This window comes from Pelobates fuscus, chromosome 3 (assembly GCF_036172605.1).
Source record: "Pelobates fuscus isolate aPelFus1 chromosome 3, aPelFus1.pri, whole genome shotgun sequence".
Taxonomy (NCBI): Eukaryota; Metazoa; Chordata; class Amphibia; order Anura; family Pelobatidae; genus Pelobates; species Pelobates fuscus.
This window is the reverse complement of record NC_086319.1, coordinates 17,477,470-17,497,235: the sequence shown is the minus strand read 5'-3', so window position 1 is coordinate 17,497,235 and position 19,766 is coordinate 17,477,470. Positions and strand designations below refer to the sequence as shown.

The following is a 19,766-nucleotide window of genomic DNA, read 5'->3' as shown; positions in this document are numbered from 1 at the left end:
AATATACTTTCTAGTCTGCGTTATGGCTTGTTTAAAGGACCACTATAGGCACCCAGGTCCAGCTAGGTTTAACCCTTTTTGCAGTAAACATAGCAGTTTCAGAGAAACTGCTATGTTTACCTATGGGTTAATCTAGCCTCTAGTGGCTGTCTCATTGACAGCCGCTAGAGGCGCCTCCTGATTTTCACAGTGAGAAGACGCCAGCGTCCATAGGAAAGCATTGATAATGCTTTCCTAAGAGACTGGCTGAATGCGCGCGCGGCTCTTGCCGCGCATACGCATTCAGCCAATGACGTAAGAAGAGGGAAGAGAGTCCCAGCGCCGAGGGAGCCCGGCGCTGGAAAAAAGGTAAGGGATTAACCCCTTGCTCCCCCTTCAGCGCCACGGGAGTGGGACCCTGAGGGCACCCTCAGGGCACTATAGTGTCAGGAAAACTAGTATGTTTTCCTGGCGCTATCGTGGTCCTTTAACTTACACCTTTTTTGATTAGAATGAGCCTATGTTTACCCGTTTCCTAGCAACCGGACGTGATGACGCCATGCACCGGGATGCGACATCTGACATCATCGCGCACGTCCCAGGAAGTGATTGGAACTTGCTAAACAGCTGTTTTTGATCCTGTTTGTATTGACAAAGGGCCACAGCCCGAAACGTTTGCAACTCGTATGTTGTCCTTCAAATAAATATGGTAGCACCTGGGTGTGCACTTTAAATACCAGATGCGCATTTCTCAAATTTTTCTGGACTTGACTATTGCACTGAAGGAGCTACAGTGGGAGTTATTGCTGCACGGTTTGCCTATCATGTATTTTTACTGAAACAGCGTAGGTAGATATTCTGCCTCTACCTCATATTTAGAGATCCCCATTACCCATAGGCGGCCAGTAATAACACGTCTGCTATTCACTCACAGCACGCTTGGCAGAGTGAGGGTTGATAGGTCCGAGTTTGCCTAATCTTCCTTACTATGCTGTGAGGATGCAGGCTAAATGATATGAGTGGTGGTCTGCAGGACCCCCTATACTAAGATTTGTGGTGGTTCATTATACCCCTTATCTACCAGGGGACCTGCTTCTACCTTTGCTTTTGGGCTTAGGGCGCCCATTGAACCGCCTATCAATTAGGAGAGAGCTTATTAAGGGTTAAATGTAAGGAGTGTATGAGTGTATTTGGTTAATTGTGCTCAACTACTCCTAACTTAAACTAGATCTAACACCCCCCTCCCCGTAGAGATTATATATACCGTATATATATATACACACACACACAGAAACAAACATACACGCACACACATTTATAATAAAGTAACCAAACAGAACTTCACTCGACACAAACGGTGATACAAATCAAACTATTTCACGGTTGTTGCGAGAACAGTTTCCTAAAAAGCTCTCTTATCTTTAAAACTATATCTCCAGTTATTTCATTGCAAAGAAGTGGAAGGTGATTGGAACAGTGCTGCTATGGCCAGGTTGTTTAATGCTCCGTACTAATAAGAGTTTTTTTTTTTATCTTTTATCCACATAACCTCAGCAGAATACTTCAAGCTTCTTACGGAGTCTAGACTGCAAGTACCATACAGCACCCCTTACTCCTCTCCTCGTCTTCACCCTCTATGGCAGCGCACCCATTGGAGCAGTATTAGGGTGCCAGTTTCCCAATCCCCCTTAGTGGTGGCACACCCGGGCTGAACAAGGAAACATGTAAGCCCAATGCATGCTTACCAAGTTAAGAAGCAGCCCTGCTAGACTGCCAGCCAAACACTGCTAGTGTTTCACATGGGCATATACGCCGTGTATTGTCTAACACAGAACAATGGTGTTCCCACTTTCAATCTGACGCTGACTTGGTAGATCCAGGACAGTTGGAACAAGTGGCAACCCCCGTGAAACTTCCCTACTTTTCATGACCTTTGGCAGGCTTTCTTGGCCACGTAGGATATCAATTTGCCCTCTGTCAGACTCCATACTGACTGCACCAGTCACACCAGGTATGTCACAGATTGACAGGTAAGTAGCCATTCTTTACTCTAAACACTGAACCTGATCTATGGCATGGTGGCCTACCACACAGCCATGATTAATGAGTAAATCACACAACTGGATGGAATGGGGAACAACTAATAGCAGAGCTGCAGCTAAACCTAATCACAAACAAAGTAAAAATACCAGCAGCCCCCTGACTCACATGGAAATATCTGAAAATGCAGGATTACAAACTATATATCGCACAGATACAAATAAAGTGTCTTCTATTCTCTGGACTTCTGCAAGAGTTTCAGGCAGAACCGGATATACCGTCCCACCCAACAGTCGGTGTTTGCTTAATAATTATTCATGCCCATTGTACACCCCTATGGAATTTGCTGGCACTTTATAAATAATAAAATAATAATATTGCCATTTACATTGTGTGACGGAAAGCAGACTGCAAATCAATATGTGGGAGCATCCATAGGTCTAAATCAGCTGCTGTCTAATGAGAGGGCTGACCACAAATCACTGTGTATCCGAAACAGAATTAGATAGAGGAGAGAGCTGACAAGGTCAGTAATTGGCTAAAATGATCGTCAGAGGTTTTTCTGTCTCCTTTATAGAAAGGGACATGCCTTGGATATCAGTGCTGGCTGGGAGTGAGAGCACCTCTATAAGATTTATTCAGTAATAGGATCCAAGTCATTTTCCACCAAGGTTCGGGAATCTAATCTATTCCTGTGTAATCCAGAGATGCTTGAGCCAAATGAAAAGCTAAAGTGAAGAACTGACCATAACTATCTTAAAGTAGCTCTCTCACTATCTGGATTAGTTGTGTAATATGTAAAGACCTCCTACGGTGACTGCTCTGCTGGTGGTGTGGTGGCTGAGGGTTGCAAGGGAAGGCGAGCTATACTTTTCTGAACCGGTCCCTTGCGGCCAGTGCTATATTCCTTGCGCCAGTCCTCTTCAGCACCTGCCACTTCAGCAGACCAGAGCCGACGCATGCACAAGAGTACAACACTGAGGTCTACAGAGGAGCCAGCAAGATCCTCTAGCGACAGAGGCCTTTTCCCCTCAGCCACCAGTAGACAGATGACTGCGTGGAGGACAGGCCTGGCACTAAAGACTGACAGCCTTAGGGGGAATAGATGGCAGAGCATTTAACAATGCTCCCAGTGGCTATTTCAGGGGACAATTCCATCAATAGAAGTTTGAAAGTTTTGTTGTATCTCACCTTTGTATGTTAACCTAGGAAGTACAAAGCAAAACGGAGGACAGTGGACGCTAGAATTAAAATATGCACCTGAGTCCTGTACACAGGAAGCACAAAAAGTTATCTACAATGTTTATGTTTGTTGATGCAACAAGTAGAGAAACGTATCAGTAGAAATATTATAAACTTTTGGTAAATATTGTTTATTTTGGGTCTATTACTACCTACAGTCATTAAAGAATACAGACTAAAGCTGAATAACACACAAACCGAATGTTTAAAAGATATTGTTAACGCATGTTCACTACAACCTATGACTTTAGAAGTCTCACCACAGTTACCAGTTACTGAGCACAGCTTCTAAATAACAAAAAGTAAATAAAATAAAAACACACTCAGGGTCTGAGATTAAACAAACAATAAAAAAAAATCCAGTTACAATCATTATGGCCTCAAAGACGGTTTGTTTTTCTATTTCTATATGGTTTAGCTACCTGCACCCTAGGAGCCAGACAGGTGGCCTACCAGACGTATGCAGATTCCATTAGCTTGCACGGCATATTCATGTCTTCATATGAATGAAACTCCTGCAGACTGCTGAGCTGGGGATATAAGATAAGCACAGTGTGACCGCGGAGAATACGGCCAGGGTCGGGATCAGCTGACAACTCCCAGAACACATTCACAGAACACATTTTTGTATATTATTTTTAATCTCTAGATTGTAAGCTTGTTCGAGCAGGGTCCTCATTAAACTCTTGTTCCTGTCAAAATTTGTAGTTTGTCTCATTTACTTTTAACCCCCTCTCCCCCTTTATAATATTGTAAAGCGATGCAGAAATAGCTAGCGCTTTACAAATGTCAATAATAACATAATATAATAATAATCCATCTCTCCATAATGAGTTAATAAGGTGTGGGTGGCTCTAGCACAGAGTATCCCTTTAATTAGTGCGGGGAGTGGGTTATAACAAACACCATTGTGTTATGATGCAAAATTAAACAAAACAACACCACCTGGAAAAGGGAAGGTATACAAATGAATAAAACAATACGATCTATTTCTATGATACCAGTACGATACAGTCATAACTAGCCCATAATGGATTATGGTGAATTAAAACCCAAAGGCTATATAGTCAGAGTTTGAGTATTCCACCATAAATTTTACAATTCAGTTTGCCAATTTACTAAAATACACTGCTTGGTGAATAAACCCTATGGAGGGTACGAGATCATACTGGGGCCTTTAAATTTCTGATGGTATCTCCGATAAATAGCAGAATAAAGGAGAACGATAATCATCGCATTAATATGTACACAGGACATATTTCACAAAGTACTGTTCTATTTCCCCATTGCAGACATGTGACTACATATGTGTTTCTACTTTGGTTGTAAGTGGTTATGGTGGTCAGAGCGCTTTGCCCCTTTTTCCAGTAATGGGACACACCCGGAGGGACCCTGCTGGCTGTGACCTGCTCAGCTATGAAGAACTTTGATGCAGATCTTGCCGACCATTCAATGGCCGAGAGTGTCAGCTAACTACCCTTAGCCATTTAATGCAACTTGACATTAGCCAGTGTGGAATTCTTGGCCACGTCAAATCATTGAAGTGCTCATGGTGCTTGGAGTAACCCTTGGAAAAAAATTTTTATTAAATCACTTTCCATAAATATTTATTTGAATTAATATAATTCTTAATAAAATTATTTTACCCACTGTAAGCCGCAATAAATTTCTTAGTCATAGACCACCAGCTGTACAATGACCCAATCCTACTGCCCCCTGTTTAATATCGGAATATAGCGCAATACTGGGTCAGTAATAATTAAGCTGCACCAGTAAGCGTACTGTACAGTCACACAAGGTGAGCTTATTAACCTTTATTTTCCTCTAAAATTAAATCTGTCTGCATATTTACCAGTCTATCCCTTAATATTTGTGGGCTGACATTCAGGCTAAATCAGTCCCTGTCATAATGTACAGAATTAAACTTTTCCTTACTTAACTAATCTTTTCTCAGTTTTTTCCTGACATTTTAAGTGCGATAGGTGTGATCTAGAACGGTACACAATGAAAGGCTCCCACACCTACTGCTATCTGAATGAACAAACACAAGCAAACGACATGCGTGTCACCGTAAAACCTTGGCAGTCAGGACGAGCCGTTCCATATGTCAGCAATGAGTTCATGTATTAGTTAAACACACACAAACACATGTCGTATTGTCCCACATGGGTTAACGCCAAGGGAACTGCCCCATCCTACAAGCTGAGCCAGATTTTCACACACACACACGATCGGCCACAACAGGAGAAAGCTTTCAAACCAGTTTGGGCGTTCCCTTCACTCCTGGCAAGTCAGCACCCATCTTAACAGCAATGGTGTAACGACACGGGCAGAGCCTGGCATTCACAATGCCCTGCAGCACAAATCTCTAACCAATAAGGAGGTCTGGGGAATAGCTTTATCCTAGCAGTTAAAATATCGATACATATCCCACTTCCTATGTTTATTCTCTCTATATCCCCCCATATCAGGGATAGGCAGCGTTCGACACGCAGCCCTGATGCTTTCCAGCATTATGCCTTTGAGTGCATTATGGGATACGTAGTCTACAAGTTCTGGAGTGCCAAAAAAAAAAAGTCTACTCCCACCTGCCTTATAACCACTGCTGTACCATTCCTGATCTGTACAGAGAAAACTAATTCCGTGAGACAATGACCCGAATAGAATAACTGACTGGTCTGACAACATACAGCGTCACGGTTATCACATACCACGGCGAAGTATATAATAATACAGAGTCTAGCACGCCATGCAGTCTTTGGAGCCTTCCAGATTCAAATTTTAAACATTTCTGTATAATATATATTTTTTTTTTCTGTAATAGCAGAAAAAAAAAACTTAAAATAGAACCCAATACAGTTATTACTTCATTCGCCCAACTTTTCTTCACTATAAATGTAGAACGTCAAACTCAGCACTAGTTGTGATATTTTTAGAGCATGTTTTCTTTCAGTGTTGAATTGGCCGACTGACCATCGCTGAAATATGTGCAGATGAAAGTTCAACCAAAGAATGCCTGGGCACGGGAGATTATTTTTTACGCCTTTATTCAAACACCATCAGCTTCAATCACTTTCTTGATTAACTGGTTTATATTTAGCACAGGGTTTGAATGTTCCACTATCCATTGTAAAGTAAAAATTCACCCCTGCCAACTGCGCTATGGATAATTCAGGCTTCCAGCAACAAGTTACTCCTGGGCTTGGCTACTAGGATTTGTCATTATGAGCTCTCCTATCTGCTTTATTTTCTCAAACCATTAAAGGGACATTATGATCACCAAAACAACTTTAGATTAATGAAGCAGCTTTAACCCCTTAAGGACCAAACTTCCGGAATAAAATGGAATCAGGACATGTCACACATGTCACGTGTCCTTAAGGGGTTAATGTATAGCTCGTGCCTCTGAAGTTTCACTGCCATGTAGGAGTTAAATCACTTTGTTTCTGTTCATGCAGCCCTAGCCACACCTTCCCCTGGCTGTGACTCTCACATCCTGCATGAAATATTTTTATTTTTTTTATCTCCTGCTCTGTAAATTGAGCGTTAATTACATACGAGAAGCTAATGCAGTGTCTCGCATGCTATAAACCGAGCAGAGATAAGAAATTCCTAAATTAAACAGAATTTACAATAACGGAAGTGTAAACATTAGATGACTATTTACAGGAAGTGTTTAGGAAGGCTGTGCAAGTCACATGCAGGGAGGTGTGACTAGGGATGTATAAAAAGTGATTTAACTCCAAAATGGCATAAAATTGAGCAGGGAGACTGCAGTGGCATCAAAACGGCGTAATTATTTGTTTTGGAGACTATAGTGTCCCTTAAAAAAATTTAAATAAAACGTATGCTCCAATCTCCTGAAGGGGTTCCTATCTCAGACATCCACCACATTAATATCTGGCTATAAATCTTCAAGTGCTCATTGGCAATTGACAAGTACAGTTGACATTAACCTCCCATGGTCAATCTATGAAACAAGGTGGAGTAGAAACAAGTGATTAAGGTAAACTACACTTTGTAAAGGGACATAATAGGCACCCAGACCACTTCATCTCATCACTGTTCTTGTCCCCTTTAGTCCTGCAATGTTTATATTGCAGTACTAAGACTGCCTCTAGTAGCTGTCAATCCACATTACGAGCAAAGTATTTTTCAGATAAGCCAATCACATCGCAGAACTAGAATCAGCATGAAACATTTAAATCCTATTCAAAGTAAATTTCAATTTTAAGGTCTAGTTATTTTGCCCTAAAATGTTGAGTTCTCCACAATTCCCTGTTTAATGAAAATCCTTGATAGAGTATCTAGACCAAAGCATGATTCCACACACCGTCCGAGCTCAGCCATATACCACCCCACCCCACCCACGCACTAATGCTGTTTTTGATCTCAATGTCTTTTGGTAATCCGGTTAAAATCTTGCTATTGATTGCAGTTACAATGTATAAACCTGCAACTCACTTTCTGAAATCATGTTTTAAATAGTAAATGTTCTCTCTAAAGACATAACCTCAAAGCAGGAGAGACCAAACACAATCTATAAACTGCCCTAATAGAAATGCCAGTAAATGAGAAGATGAATTAACAGGGTGACCACCCAGAGGGTAGCACAGCGCTACTGGCTCTGTGGAGGGAAGAGGAAGGAAGCCTCCCTGGCTGTCTGATTGATAGCCCCCAATTATTGAAATGAGCACTTTTATCAAATGTCCCAAATGTGACAGGCTCCAGACACACAAATCAAATCGGCAAGACGTAGTGATTTGTGTATGTAGAGTGTCTCTTCCTGTAACAAGTAACGAAAAACATGGTACAACTAGTGTATGACAACAAAAGACAATCCCCTCCTACTTAGTAACAATTAGGCTCATAAAAATAGTTTATGAGCCTTTTCTACTTCAATCTGCATTAGCCAACAGTAATTTCTGTGAAAAAAAAAAAAAGAGAGAGGAAAAAAAATAAATAAAAACTTGTTGCCTAATTCCACTCCTTTAATTGTATCTGCTTCCCCTTGGCGTGGCTCACGTATAAGATGAGGAAGTGAGACTGCTAGTATGTCAAACGTTCTATAAAGATCACATTCTTAAAAACACTGAAACATCGCGTTATATCTTAAATCTCAAAACTGTCCTTCTAAATCTAAAACTACAAAAAGGGGGCCTTCAAATAAAAAAAACATGGCTCCATCTCAAAATTCTGCATTTATAGAATAACATATTGCTACGCAGAAAATCATTATAATAAAAAACTGATGAAATCCCCCAAATGAGACATGGGTGTCTTGCACGGTTTGGAAGCTGTAAAACATGTGTTGAACTTTGTCCTCTAAATTCCCCAAAAATGAAGCCAAGAATTGTGGTAAAATGCTGCAATGTCCAACCTGAAAATCCACTGTTTGTGTAAATGTGTGTCACCTTTCACTGCCATCAATTTCAAATGTATACTTGCAGCAATTTCAGGGTTATTCAGCATGGATTCAAAGCTAGATATCTTTATAAAAAAGCTGCAGTTGTTACAATCTGCCACGAGCTAGAGACCCACAAAATCAGAAAGATAGCAGCACCAAAAAGTGACAAAAAAGGTAAGTATCTACCCAACAACTGACACCAGTCACCATAAATAAAAATCAAAGACTAAACTTTAGTTACATTATCACTTTAACTCCTTCCCAACGTTACAGTATGTGATACCATCCTAGTCAAAAACATAGCCCGCATCCGCCCCTTTCTTACCCAAGATGCTACCAAGGAGCTTGTCCATGCTCTAGTAATTTCCTGCATGGATTACTGTAACCCTCTCCTGATTGGTCTCCCCAAAAGCCGTATTGCCCCACTACAGTCTGTAATGAATGCTGCAGCTAGACTGATTTTCGTATCCAGTCGGTCCTCTCACACCTCGCCCCTCTGCCAGTCCTTACATTGGCTCCCTGTATCCTATAGGAGTCAATTCTAAGTGCTAACCCATACATTTAAAGCACTGACCAATTCTAGGCCCTCTGATATCTCTTCCCTGATCCATAGCTATGCCCCTTCTCGTACCCTCCGCTCTGCCGGTGACCACCTCCTAACCGCTGCTTGCACCCGTACGGCCAACTCGCGCTTGCAGGACCTCTCGCGGGTGGCTAATCTCCTATGGAATAGCTTGCCTACTGCCATCAGACTCTCCCCTAGTCTTCAATCATTTAAGAAGGGCCTTAAAACCCATCTCTTCAGGAAAGCTTATGGCCTCCCAGAGTAATCTCTCCCTTACATACCTGTCTCTTGCTCTCTCCTATGGGATAGTGCTTTGCTCGCTCCTCCAGCTCTGCTTCACTCCTACTTGATATTTCCTATCCTAATGTTTCTAATACCCCACCTCCTATAGTCTGTAAGCTCGTTTGAGCAGGGTCCTCTTCAACCTATTGTTCCTGTAAGTTTTCTTGTAATTGTCCTATTTAGTGTTACATCCCCCCTCTCAAAATATTGTAAAGCGCTACGGAATCTGTTGGCGCTATATAAATGGCAATAATAATAATAATAGTAATAGTAAAGGTGGGATTTCATGGAGGCCCTCCCTTTGGCCTGCCAATTGCGGTCTGTGGGGGTGCTTGAGACTCCCAGTTCCCCTGATGCCAATGTCTGTGTCACCACCCACATAATCGCGATGACAGGCGTTCATTGAACATTGTCCTCTGCCCCTCACTTTGCTCAGAGATCACAGAGTCACAAACTGTTAAAAACAAGCTTGTTTTCAAAACTGCCGCCAAAGCCAGTCGAGGCCCCAATTCCATTTATATAATGCAGACAGTGGCTTAAGCCAATCACACAGAGTCTCGAGGTTGGCACAATGGTCCCTGCTCCATTTAATTTCCAGGCCTTACTGGAAAAACAGACAACACCAGGAGACTATAACCACTTCAATGAGGTGACCCAGATACAGTGCCTACAGTGTCCCTTTAATCTAAGCATTTAATGCAAAATCTGTTCTTGCATATTGAGGCTGAAAATGATCTTGCCTTAAGGTTTAAAGGGGAACTGTCCATTCCAAGGGTTTATAGTTATTATCAGGATTATTTAAAAAAGTGAGAATTCAAAGTGAATTTAGAATGTAAGGCCAAAATAGCCAAACTGGATAAATTGTCTAATTAAGATAAGTTTTCAGTTAGACTACTCTGGCCTTAAATTTGAAATTCACTTTGAATTGTCGCTGTAGTGAATAATTCTGTATGTTTTCTACCTCTTAGCTCCCTGTCCAGTCTTGCTATAAGCGCTGTTCTTTACACCTGTCAGGTAGCACAGAGAGAGCATAAGGAGAGGAGGAAAACCGGTAAAAATATAAGGGAGATTAATCCAATTATCATGGTTTTAAAAGTGAAGCAAAACTGTGAAATTGAAGTAATCACAGATGGAATGTACCCGATTATTCCACTGGATTCCATGGTGATTGACCCACTTTTAAAACTTTGCACCGGTTTTTAGGTCACAACATTTTCATAAATCTCACACAATGATTTGGTTCTCTTCCTCCAAATCAACACATGCCAGGCAGTGCCAGGACTGTACTAGTTTCTTATGGTAATTACTAAATATTTAATGTAAACTAAAAAGAAATCAGAACATCAAATGAAAAAGGTTAACCCGCGTTCTAGGCGATTTCCAGTGTTTTATTCAATGGTTCTACAGGTGCCCAGAATATCCGTTGGAACGTCTTGCTAAACATTCCCTACATATTATTGCTCAGGGCATTGTTAAGACATCTGATGACTCCTCTCATGTATTGACTTTTTTGGACCAATATCCACAATAGCCGAGCTGTATGACCGACAATTGGAGTCGCAATGATTTGCTTGCATTGAGTAAAGATGGGTCAATAAAACAATATAATGGGGGGCAATTTGGTTCCTACAATCTGTCTTTACGTCACTATATTTACCAACAGACAACTGGTAGTCAAAGTAAACAGAATAACATCTCGCTGGAGGAAGGGGAATGGAGGGGGGAGTTTACGACAAAATATACGAAGTGGGTAATTTTGCAATCCAGCTGCAAATTTGGAGATTAGTAAATAATCCCGCCATAATTCTAGATAGCTATTGACGACTGGGAAACTTTCCCAAAATTCTTAATTAACATGCACGGCCACGTTTGGATTTTTTATAAAAACAGGACTTTTTATGAAAAAAGTCACGCATGTTGTGCTTGGATTTCATTAAAATTCCAGCACAACCAATGCAGATCACAACAGTCGAATCTACTTTGTATTATGATCTGATTTTTGGAGAAATAAGGTAAAATGAGAAGTTTAAATCAGCTGCTGCCTCCATATCCCGCCACTCTAGACAGCTAATGGCAGCAGGCCATAGCCTCCAATGGCATTTTATTCTGTATGTGCAAAAAGGTCTATGGTGGATCCCACGGCCTTGCAAGGTACACCACTGATGCAGCTCCTTGCAGTTTTACATTCCAGGAGTTAAACAAGCACTCCAGCTCGCTGTAGTGGTTATGGTGCCAGAAGTGCCCTGGTGCTCACACATTGTAGGGAGTCAAACTAATTTCAAACGGTTTCACTGGCGCTGCTCCCCGCATTGTTTAGCTAAGGAGATCAAACTCCTTTTTACGGCTTTAATGGAGGCAGGGAGAGAGCTGTAGTGGTTATGGTGCCTTCCTTTAACCCCTTAAGGACCAAACTTCTGGAATAAAAGGGAATCATGACATGTCACACATGTCATGTGTCCTTAAGGGGTTAAAGACAGCTGTAGCAAGCAGACGCAGCTTCAGGTAAGTATACCTCAATTCTCCCTCGGCCATAGATATGCAAGTGGATGTGTCAATTTGGACTTCTTGGGAGGATTGTAAAGTTCACAAGTGTTTGTGCCGTGTTAAAATACAAATAATTCTGTAGGCAGACTTCAAGCACTGTTTTCCTTCAAATAGATAGTCTAGTACAGGGGTAGGCAACCTACGGCACGTGTGCCATGCACGGCACTCAGGGCCGGTGCAAGGATTTTTGGGTACATAGGCGAAGATTAATTTTTCCGCCCCCCCCCCCCCTCTAAAATTAACATCTTCACCTATGTGCCTCCTAACCAGCCCCTCCCTCTTCCCCGTCCCTTAGTGTTCCTCTCCCCTCCCCCCTCTTTTCCCTGTCCCTTGGTTTTTCTCTCCCCTCCCCTCTCTGTCCCTTGGTGCACCCCCCACTCTCTTAGCGGTCACACTCCCCTTCCTGGTGTGCCTCCTACCTGTCTTGTAGCGTTGCGGAGCAGACCCTCTACAGGAGCTTCAGTTTTCTGTACCTGGCTGGACTGACAGGAAGTGCTCTCTCAGTGAGCACCTCCTCTCAGTCTGGCCGGGTACAGGAAACAGAAGCTCATGTACTGCGCTCCGCTCCGCCACGCTACACTCAGTGGTGTATACACACTAACAGCCACACACACTCAATGACAAACACACAGACGTCACTGACAGACAGACTCACTGATCTGACACACACTCATTCATTCATTGACAGACACACACTCAATCACAAACATACTCTCACTGATTTGACAGACACTCACAAACACACACACACAGAGACACACACATTCATACAATCATTCACAGACACACACATACACAGACACACACACAGAAACACTCACAGACAAGCACATACACAGACACACACTCACAAACACATACACAGACACACACTCACAAACACATACACACACTCACACATACACACACTCACACATACACAGACACACACTCACAGACAAACACATACAGACACACACTCACAGAAAAACGCATACACACACAAAGAAAAAAACATACACACACACACACTGACAGACACATACACACACACTGACAGACACATACACACACACTCACAGACACATACACACACATACACTGACAGACACACTTACACATACACTTTCAGACACACACTCACAGAAAAACACATACACACACAAAGACAAACACACACACACACACACTGACAGACACATACACACACACTGACAGACACATACACACACACTCACAGACACATACACACATACACTTTCAGACACACACTCACAGATAAACACATACACAGACACACACATTTAGACAAACTCACACATACACTTTCAGACACAGACACACACAATCACAGACACACACACTTTCAGACACACACACTTTCAGACACACACTCACAGACAAACACATACACAGACACATTTAGACAAACACACACTCACACATACACTTTCAGACACAGACACACACACTCACAGACACACACTCACATATACACTTTCAGACACACACAATTAAATATTAATATCCACCCAGCCTCCCTACCTGGAGAGCTGGTGTGGATGTGTCCCTTGGGTCCAGTGGGGCTTCCGTGTGGCTGGCGGCAGCGTTCTAATGAGAGGCTGCGAGGGAGCTCTAACCTGTCTGCTCTGCTCCCTCGCGGGTGTCTGCTGATGCCGCGGGACCCGGAATATGACGTCATCTTCCGGCTCCCGCAGCATCAGCACACGGCGCGCGAGGGAGCAGAGCAGACAGGTTAGAGCTCCCTCGCAGCCTCTCATTAGAACACTGCCGCCCGCCGGGGGTCCAGAAGGTGACCTGGCAGGAGGGAGCGCTTCCCTCCTGCCGGTCACTGAAATCTGGCGCCCCCAGAGCCGGTGCGCCCTAAGGCGGCCGCCTGTGCCGCCTTATGGACGCGCCGGCCCTGACGGCACTCAAGGCTGCTAGAGCCAAACAGGCTCTGGCCTATAAGGAGTCCCAGTGAAACTTCAGGTATCTGCTAATACGAAAAGGTGGTGAAGGACAATCCTCAATCTATGCATTGCAGCTCAGATCACTTCATTCCAGCACTTGTGAATGGGAATCCACACTGTAGAAGAGCAGCCTGCAGCTGCTGTTGCAGCTCCTGTCTCTGACCTGTACCTGGCCAGCCTGGTCCCCACTGGAACCCAGGGAAGACACCCACACTGCTAGATATACACAGAGCTGCAGAATAACCCTCCCTCATACAAATAATATGAACAGAAAAACACATAAAAACACAACACACAATCCGCACAAACTCAACACCACTGACGATCCACATACATGCACACAACCCCACATGCAATACCACAAGCAGCCCCACACATACACACACCACCAAACACACAATGTGACATATCCATCCACAGCCCACATGCGTAGGTATCATACACAACACCACAAGCTACTTGTGAACATATACAATACGACAGCTCATATACGCACAAATACAACGATACAAAGCAACTACAGTATAAATAACAAGCAGAATACGGAAACATAACTTACACTACGGGACATCACAATCCTATTTCGGCACAGTGCTGCTTAAAGGTTGCCTACCCCCCGGTCTAGTACATTTTCCATTGATATTTCAGAACACATAGAAATGTACATCAGTAATGAACAGCACTGGAATTTACAGACAGTTACATCAAATAGAAATGCCATGTTAAGGCAGACAAAAAGCACCTGTTCTTAAAGCCCACGGCTTCCTGGCAAACCACAACACTAATAAAATGTACGTTAAAACCACGGTACTCTCATTTAAAAGTAATTCTGAGAAAAAAAACTGGCCTAGTTCGCCTTCAGGTCACATATTGCAAGATTATGTTTCAGAGTTCACTGGATGTAAAACTGTGCACAATTATTGATTTATAAAGCACCTACATATTCAGCGGCGCTGTACAACAGGTGGCAAACAAATGAGTAGCTGCAGCAGGACAAGCTGGAGACACAAGAATTAAATATATAGTGAGGATCTGGCTGAAACGAGCTCACAGTTTATCTAACAAATACAGAACACTTTAAAATTGAGGCCCTCCTCGTACATATTGTGCATTCGAAATAATAATTCCTACTAAATAAATATTTAGAACTGCAAGAATAAACATTGTGCACATTCTCCGATTCACAGCTCCAAACCAGCAGCAAAGTTTGTTACACAAATCATATGTCAGATCTCTCATAAAAGGTTACATTTCTGGAGCCTCCATACTAGTGGATAAGCTGACCTTGTTACAGTGTATGTGTTGAATCTGTTTGGGTAACTTTGACATATGACATCAGCAGTGCATACAGCTCCAGCCATGAAGATCACTTGTTTACATTCAATAGAACGTGTTTTCATGGGAATCGAAGGAATTAACGGAAAATAAATCATTCGTACACGCAAATTACCATGCTAAGCATAGAACAGAGGGATCAGTCCGCTATAGTCTGGGTCAGTCTAACATTGGCACTCCACATGTTTGCAGACTACATTTCCCATGATACTCAGCTCACACTAGCAGAGATGTTTATCAATTAAATACATTTTCCTAAAAGCTGCATGAGGATCGCGGGAAATGCAGAACAGTCATCCAGAGGAGCCAAGGTTATACTGCATTACACATTTAAAATACAGCTATGGCACCGCTATCCCAGCCCGGTGGCTACTACACCACTCTCCTAGACCAGTGGCTACTGCACCGCTCTCCTAGACCAGTGGCTACGGCACCGCTCTCCCAGCCCAGTGGCTACGGCACCGCTCTCCCAGCCCTGCGGCTACGGCACCGCTCTCCCAGCCCAGTGGCTACGGCACCGCTCTCCCAGCCCAGTGGCTACGGCACCGCTCTCCCAGCCCAGTGGCTACGGCACCGCTCTCCCAGCCCAGTGGCTACGGCACCGCTCTCCCAGCCCAGTGGCTACTACACCGCTCTCCTAGCCCTGCACACTGCACACACTGGCCTTGGAGTCACAGCTGACAAATAATCAACTCGTACGATAGGTATGATAGTATGGCAGTACCAGGCTGGGTATTATGGGATGGTATGGTAATGCCCCCCCGGTGCCAGGCTGTGGCCCCCCCGCTCTCACCCTGTGCTGGGTATTATAGGATGGGATGGTAATGACCCCCCCGGTGCCAGGCTGTGCCCCCCCTTGCTCTCACCCTGTGCTGGGTATTATGGGATGGTATGGCAATGCCGCCCGGTGCCATGCTGTGCCCCCCGCTCTCACCCTGTGCTGGGGGTATTATGGGATGGGCTGGTAATGCCCCCCGGTGCCAGGCTGTGCCCCCCCCCCGCTCTCACCCTGCGCTGGGCATTATAGTATGGCAGTACCAGACTGGGTATTATGGGACGGTATGGTAATGCCCCCCCTGGTGCCAGTCTGTGCCCCCCCCCCCACTCTCACCCTGTGCTGGGTATTATAGTATGGCAGTACCAGGCTGGATATTATGGGATGGTAATGCCCCCCCTGGTGCCAGTCTGTGCCCCCCCCTCACTCTCACCCTGTGCTGGGTATTATAGTATGGCAGTACCAGGCTGGGTATTATGGGATGGGATGGTAATGCCCCCCCCCCGGTGCCAGGCTGTGCCCCCCCCCCCCGCTCTCACCCTGCACTGGGTATTATGGGATGGCAGTACCAGGCTGGGTATTATGGGATGGCAGTACCAGGCTGAGTATTATGGGATGGGATGGTAATGCCCCCTGGTGCCAGGCTGTGCCCCCGCTCTCACCCTGTGCTGGGTATTATGGGATGGTATTGCCCCCCCGGTGCCAGGCTGTGCCCCCCCGTTCTCACCCTGCGCTGGGTATTATGGGATGGTATGGTAATGCCCCCTCTGGTGCCAGTCTGTGCCCCCCCATCTCACCCTGTGCTGGGTATTATAGTATGGCAGTACCAGGCTGGGTATTATGGGATGGGATGGTAATGCCCCCCCTGGTGCCAGTCTGTGCCCCCCCCCACTCTCACCCTGTGCTGGGTATTATGGGATGGCAGTACCAGGCTGGGTATTATGGGATGGCAGTACCAGGCTGGGTATTATGGGATGGGATGGTAATGCCCCCCGGTGCCAGGCTGTGCCCCCCGCTCTCACCCTGTGCTGGGTATTATAGTATGGCAGTACCAGGCTGGGTATTATGGTATGGTAATGCCCCCCCGTTCTCACCCTGTGCTGGGTATTATAGGATGGCAGTACCAGGCTGGGTATTATGGGATGGGATGGTAATGCCCCCCCCCCCCGGTGCCAGGCTGTGCCCCCCTGCTCTCACTCTGTGCTGGGTATTATGGGATGGTAATGCCCCCCGGTGCCAGGCTGTGCCCCCCGCTCTCACCCTGTGCTGGGTATTATAGTATGGCAGTACCAGGCTGGGTATTATGGTATGGTAATGCCCCCCCCCCCCCGTTCTCACCCTGTGCTGGGTATTATAGGATGGCAGTACCAGGCTGGGTATTATGGGATGGGATGGTAATGCCCCCCCCCCCGGTGCCAGGCTGTGCCCCCCTGCTCTCACCCTGTGCTGGGTATTATGGGATGGTAATGCCCCCCCGGTGCCAGGCTGTGCCCCCCTGCTCTCACCCTGTGCTGGGTATTATGGGATGGTAATGCCCCCCCGGTGCCAGGCTGTGCCCCCCTGCTCTCACCCTGTGCTGGGTATTATGGGATGGTAATGCCCCCCCGGTGCCAGGCTGTGCCCCCCTGCTCTCACCCTGTGCTGGGTATTATGGGATGGTAATGCCCCCCCGGTGCCAGGCTGTGCCCCCCTGCTCTCACCCTGTGCTGGGTATTATGGGATGGTAATGCCCCCCCGGTGCCAGGCTGTGCCCCCCTGCTCTCACCCTGTGCTAGGTATTATGGGATGGTAATGCCCCCCCGGTGCCAGGCTGTGCCCCCCTGCTCTCACCCTGTGCTGGGTTTTGTGGGATGGTAATGCCCCCCCGGTGCCAGGCTGTGCCCCCCTGCTCTCACCCTGTGCTGGGTATTATGGGATGGTAATGCCCCCCCGGTGCCAGGCTGTGCCGCCCTGCTCTCACCCTGTGCTGGGTTTTGTGGGATGGTAATGCCCCCCCCCCGGTGCCAGGCTGTGCCCCTCACCCTGCGGTGTAATCCGGGCACACTCTCATCCAGGCTGCCAGCCCGCTCCCGGTGTCGGTCTCGGTGTCGCTGTGGATCCAGTCAGGCTGCGGTCTCGTTCGGACACTCAGTGAATGAGACGCAGAGCTCCGGCCCCCCGGCCCCCGCCTGACAGGAGATCATCCGCTTCCCTCCCCCCGATCCCCGGCTCCCGCCCGCGGCCGCCACCTGCCGGCACAGCCGGGGAACTGCAGCCTGCGCTGGGAGCCAGTGACGTCACCGGAGCCCGCCCGCGGCCGCCACCTGCCGGCACAGCCGGGGAACTGCAGCCTGCGCTGGGAGCCAGTGACGTCACCGGAGCCCGCCTGCGGCCGCCACCAGCCGGCACAGCCGGGGAACTGCAGCCTCCCAGGGCAGCCAGTGACGTCACCGGAGCCAGACACAGGCAGGCACCGCCCCCTGGCTCAGGCTGCCTGGCTCAGGCTGCCTGGCAGAGCTATTATTAATGCAGAGCCCTCAATGCACACTGCTCTGCCATGGGGGTTCTACACAATGCTCTGCCATGGGAGCTCTGCACCATGCTCTGCTATGGGAGCTCTGCAAAATGCTCTGCCATGGGGGGGTCTGCACAATGCTCTGCTATGGGAGCTCTGCTCAATGCTCTGCCATGGGGGGGCTCTGCACAATGCTCTGCTATGGGAGCTCTGCTCAATGCTCTGCCATGGGGGGGCTCTGCACAATGCTCTGCCATGGGAGCTCTGCACAATGCTCTGCCATGGGGGGGCTCTGCACAATGCTCTGCCATGGGAGCTCTGCACAATGCTCTGCCATGGGGGGGCTCTGCACAATGCTCTGCCATGGGAGCTCTGCACAATGCTCTGCCATGGGGGGTCTGCACAATGCTCTGCTATGGGAGCTCTGCTCAATGCTCTGCCATGGGGGGCTCTGCACAATGCTCTGCCATGGGGGGTCTGCACAATGCTCTGCCATGGGAGCTCTGCACAATGCTCTGTCATGGGAACTCTGCACAATGCTCTGCCATGGGGGCTCTGCACAATGCTCTGCCATGGCGGGTCTGCACAATGCCCTGCCATGGGGGGGCTCTGCACAACGCTCTGCAATGGGGGCTCTGCACAATGCTCTGCCATGGGGGCTCTGCTCAATGCTCTGCCATGGGGGCTCTGCTCAATGCTCTGCCATGGGGGCCCTGCTCAATGCTCTGCAATGGGGGCACTGCTCAATGCTCTGCCATGGGGGCACTGCTCAATGCTCTGCCATGGGGGCACTGCACAATGCTCTGCCATGAGGGTTTGCACAATGTTCTGCCATAAGGGATCTACACAATGCTCTGCCATGGAGGTCTGCACAATTCTCTGCCATGGGGGCTCTGCACAATGCTCTTCAATTGGGGCTCTGCACAATGCTCTGCCATGGGGGGCTTGCACAATGTTCTGCCATAAGTGATCTACTCAATGCTCTGCCACGGAAGCTCTGCCATAAAGGCTCTACACAGTGCTCTGCTATGGGGGTTCTCCACAATACTCTGCAAAATGCCCTGTCATGGAGGCTCTGCACAATGCTCTGTCATGAGGGCTCTGCACAATGCTCTGCCATGGGGAGGTCTGCCATAAAGGCTCTACACAGT

General features: G+C 46.5%; 1 protein-coding gene across 4 annotated transcripts in view; it reads right to left on the bottom strand.

The window, feature by feature from the left end:
• The window catches only part of GRAMD4 (GRAM domain containing 4), a 116,617-nt gene extending 98,375 nt beyond the window's left edge, over positions 1-18,242 (bottom strand). For 2 of the 4 annotated variants that reach the window (XM_063446787.1, XM_063446788.1), the window contains exon 1: positions 3,715-3,759. In XM_063446787.1, coding sequence (XP_063302857.1) covers positions 3,715-3,755 — 41 coding nt within the window. In that variant the 5' untranslated portion in view covers positions 3,756-3,759. Of the gene's footprint in view, positions 1-3,714; positions 3,792-18,142 lie in introns of those variants that run through there. The other 2 variants (XM_063446789.1, XM_063446786.1) reach the window with 2 other exon arrangements.
• Positions 18,243-19,766: the final 1,524 nt, after the last annotated feature.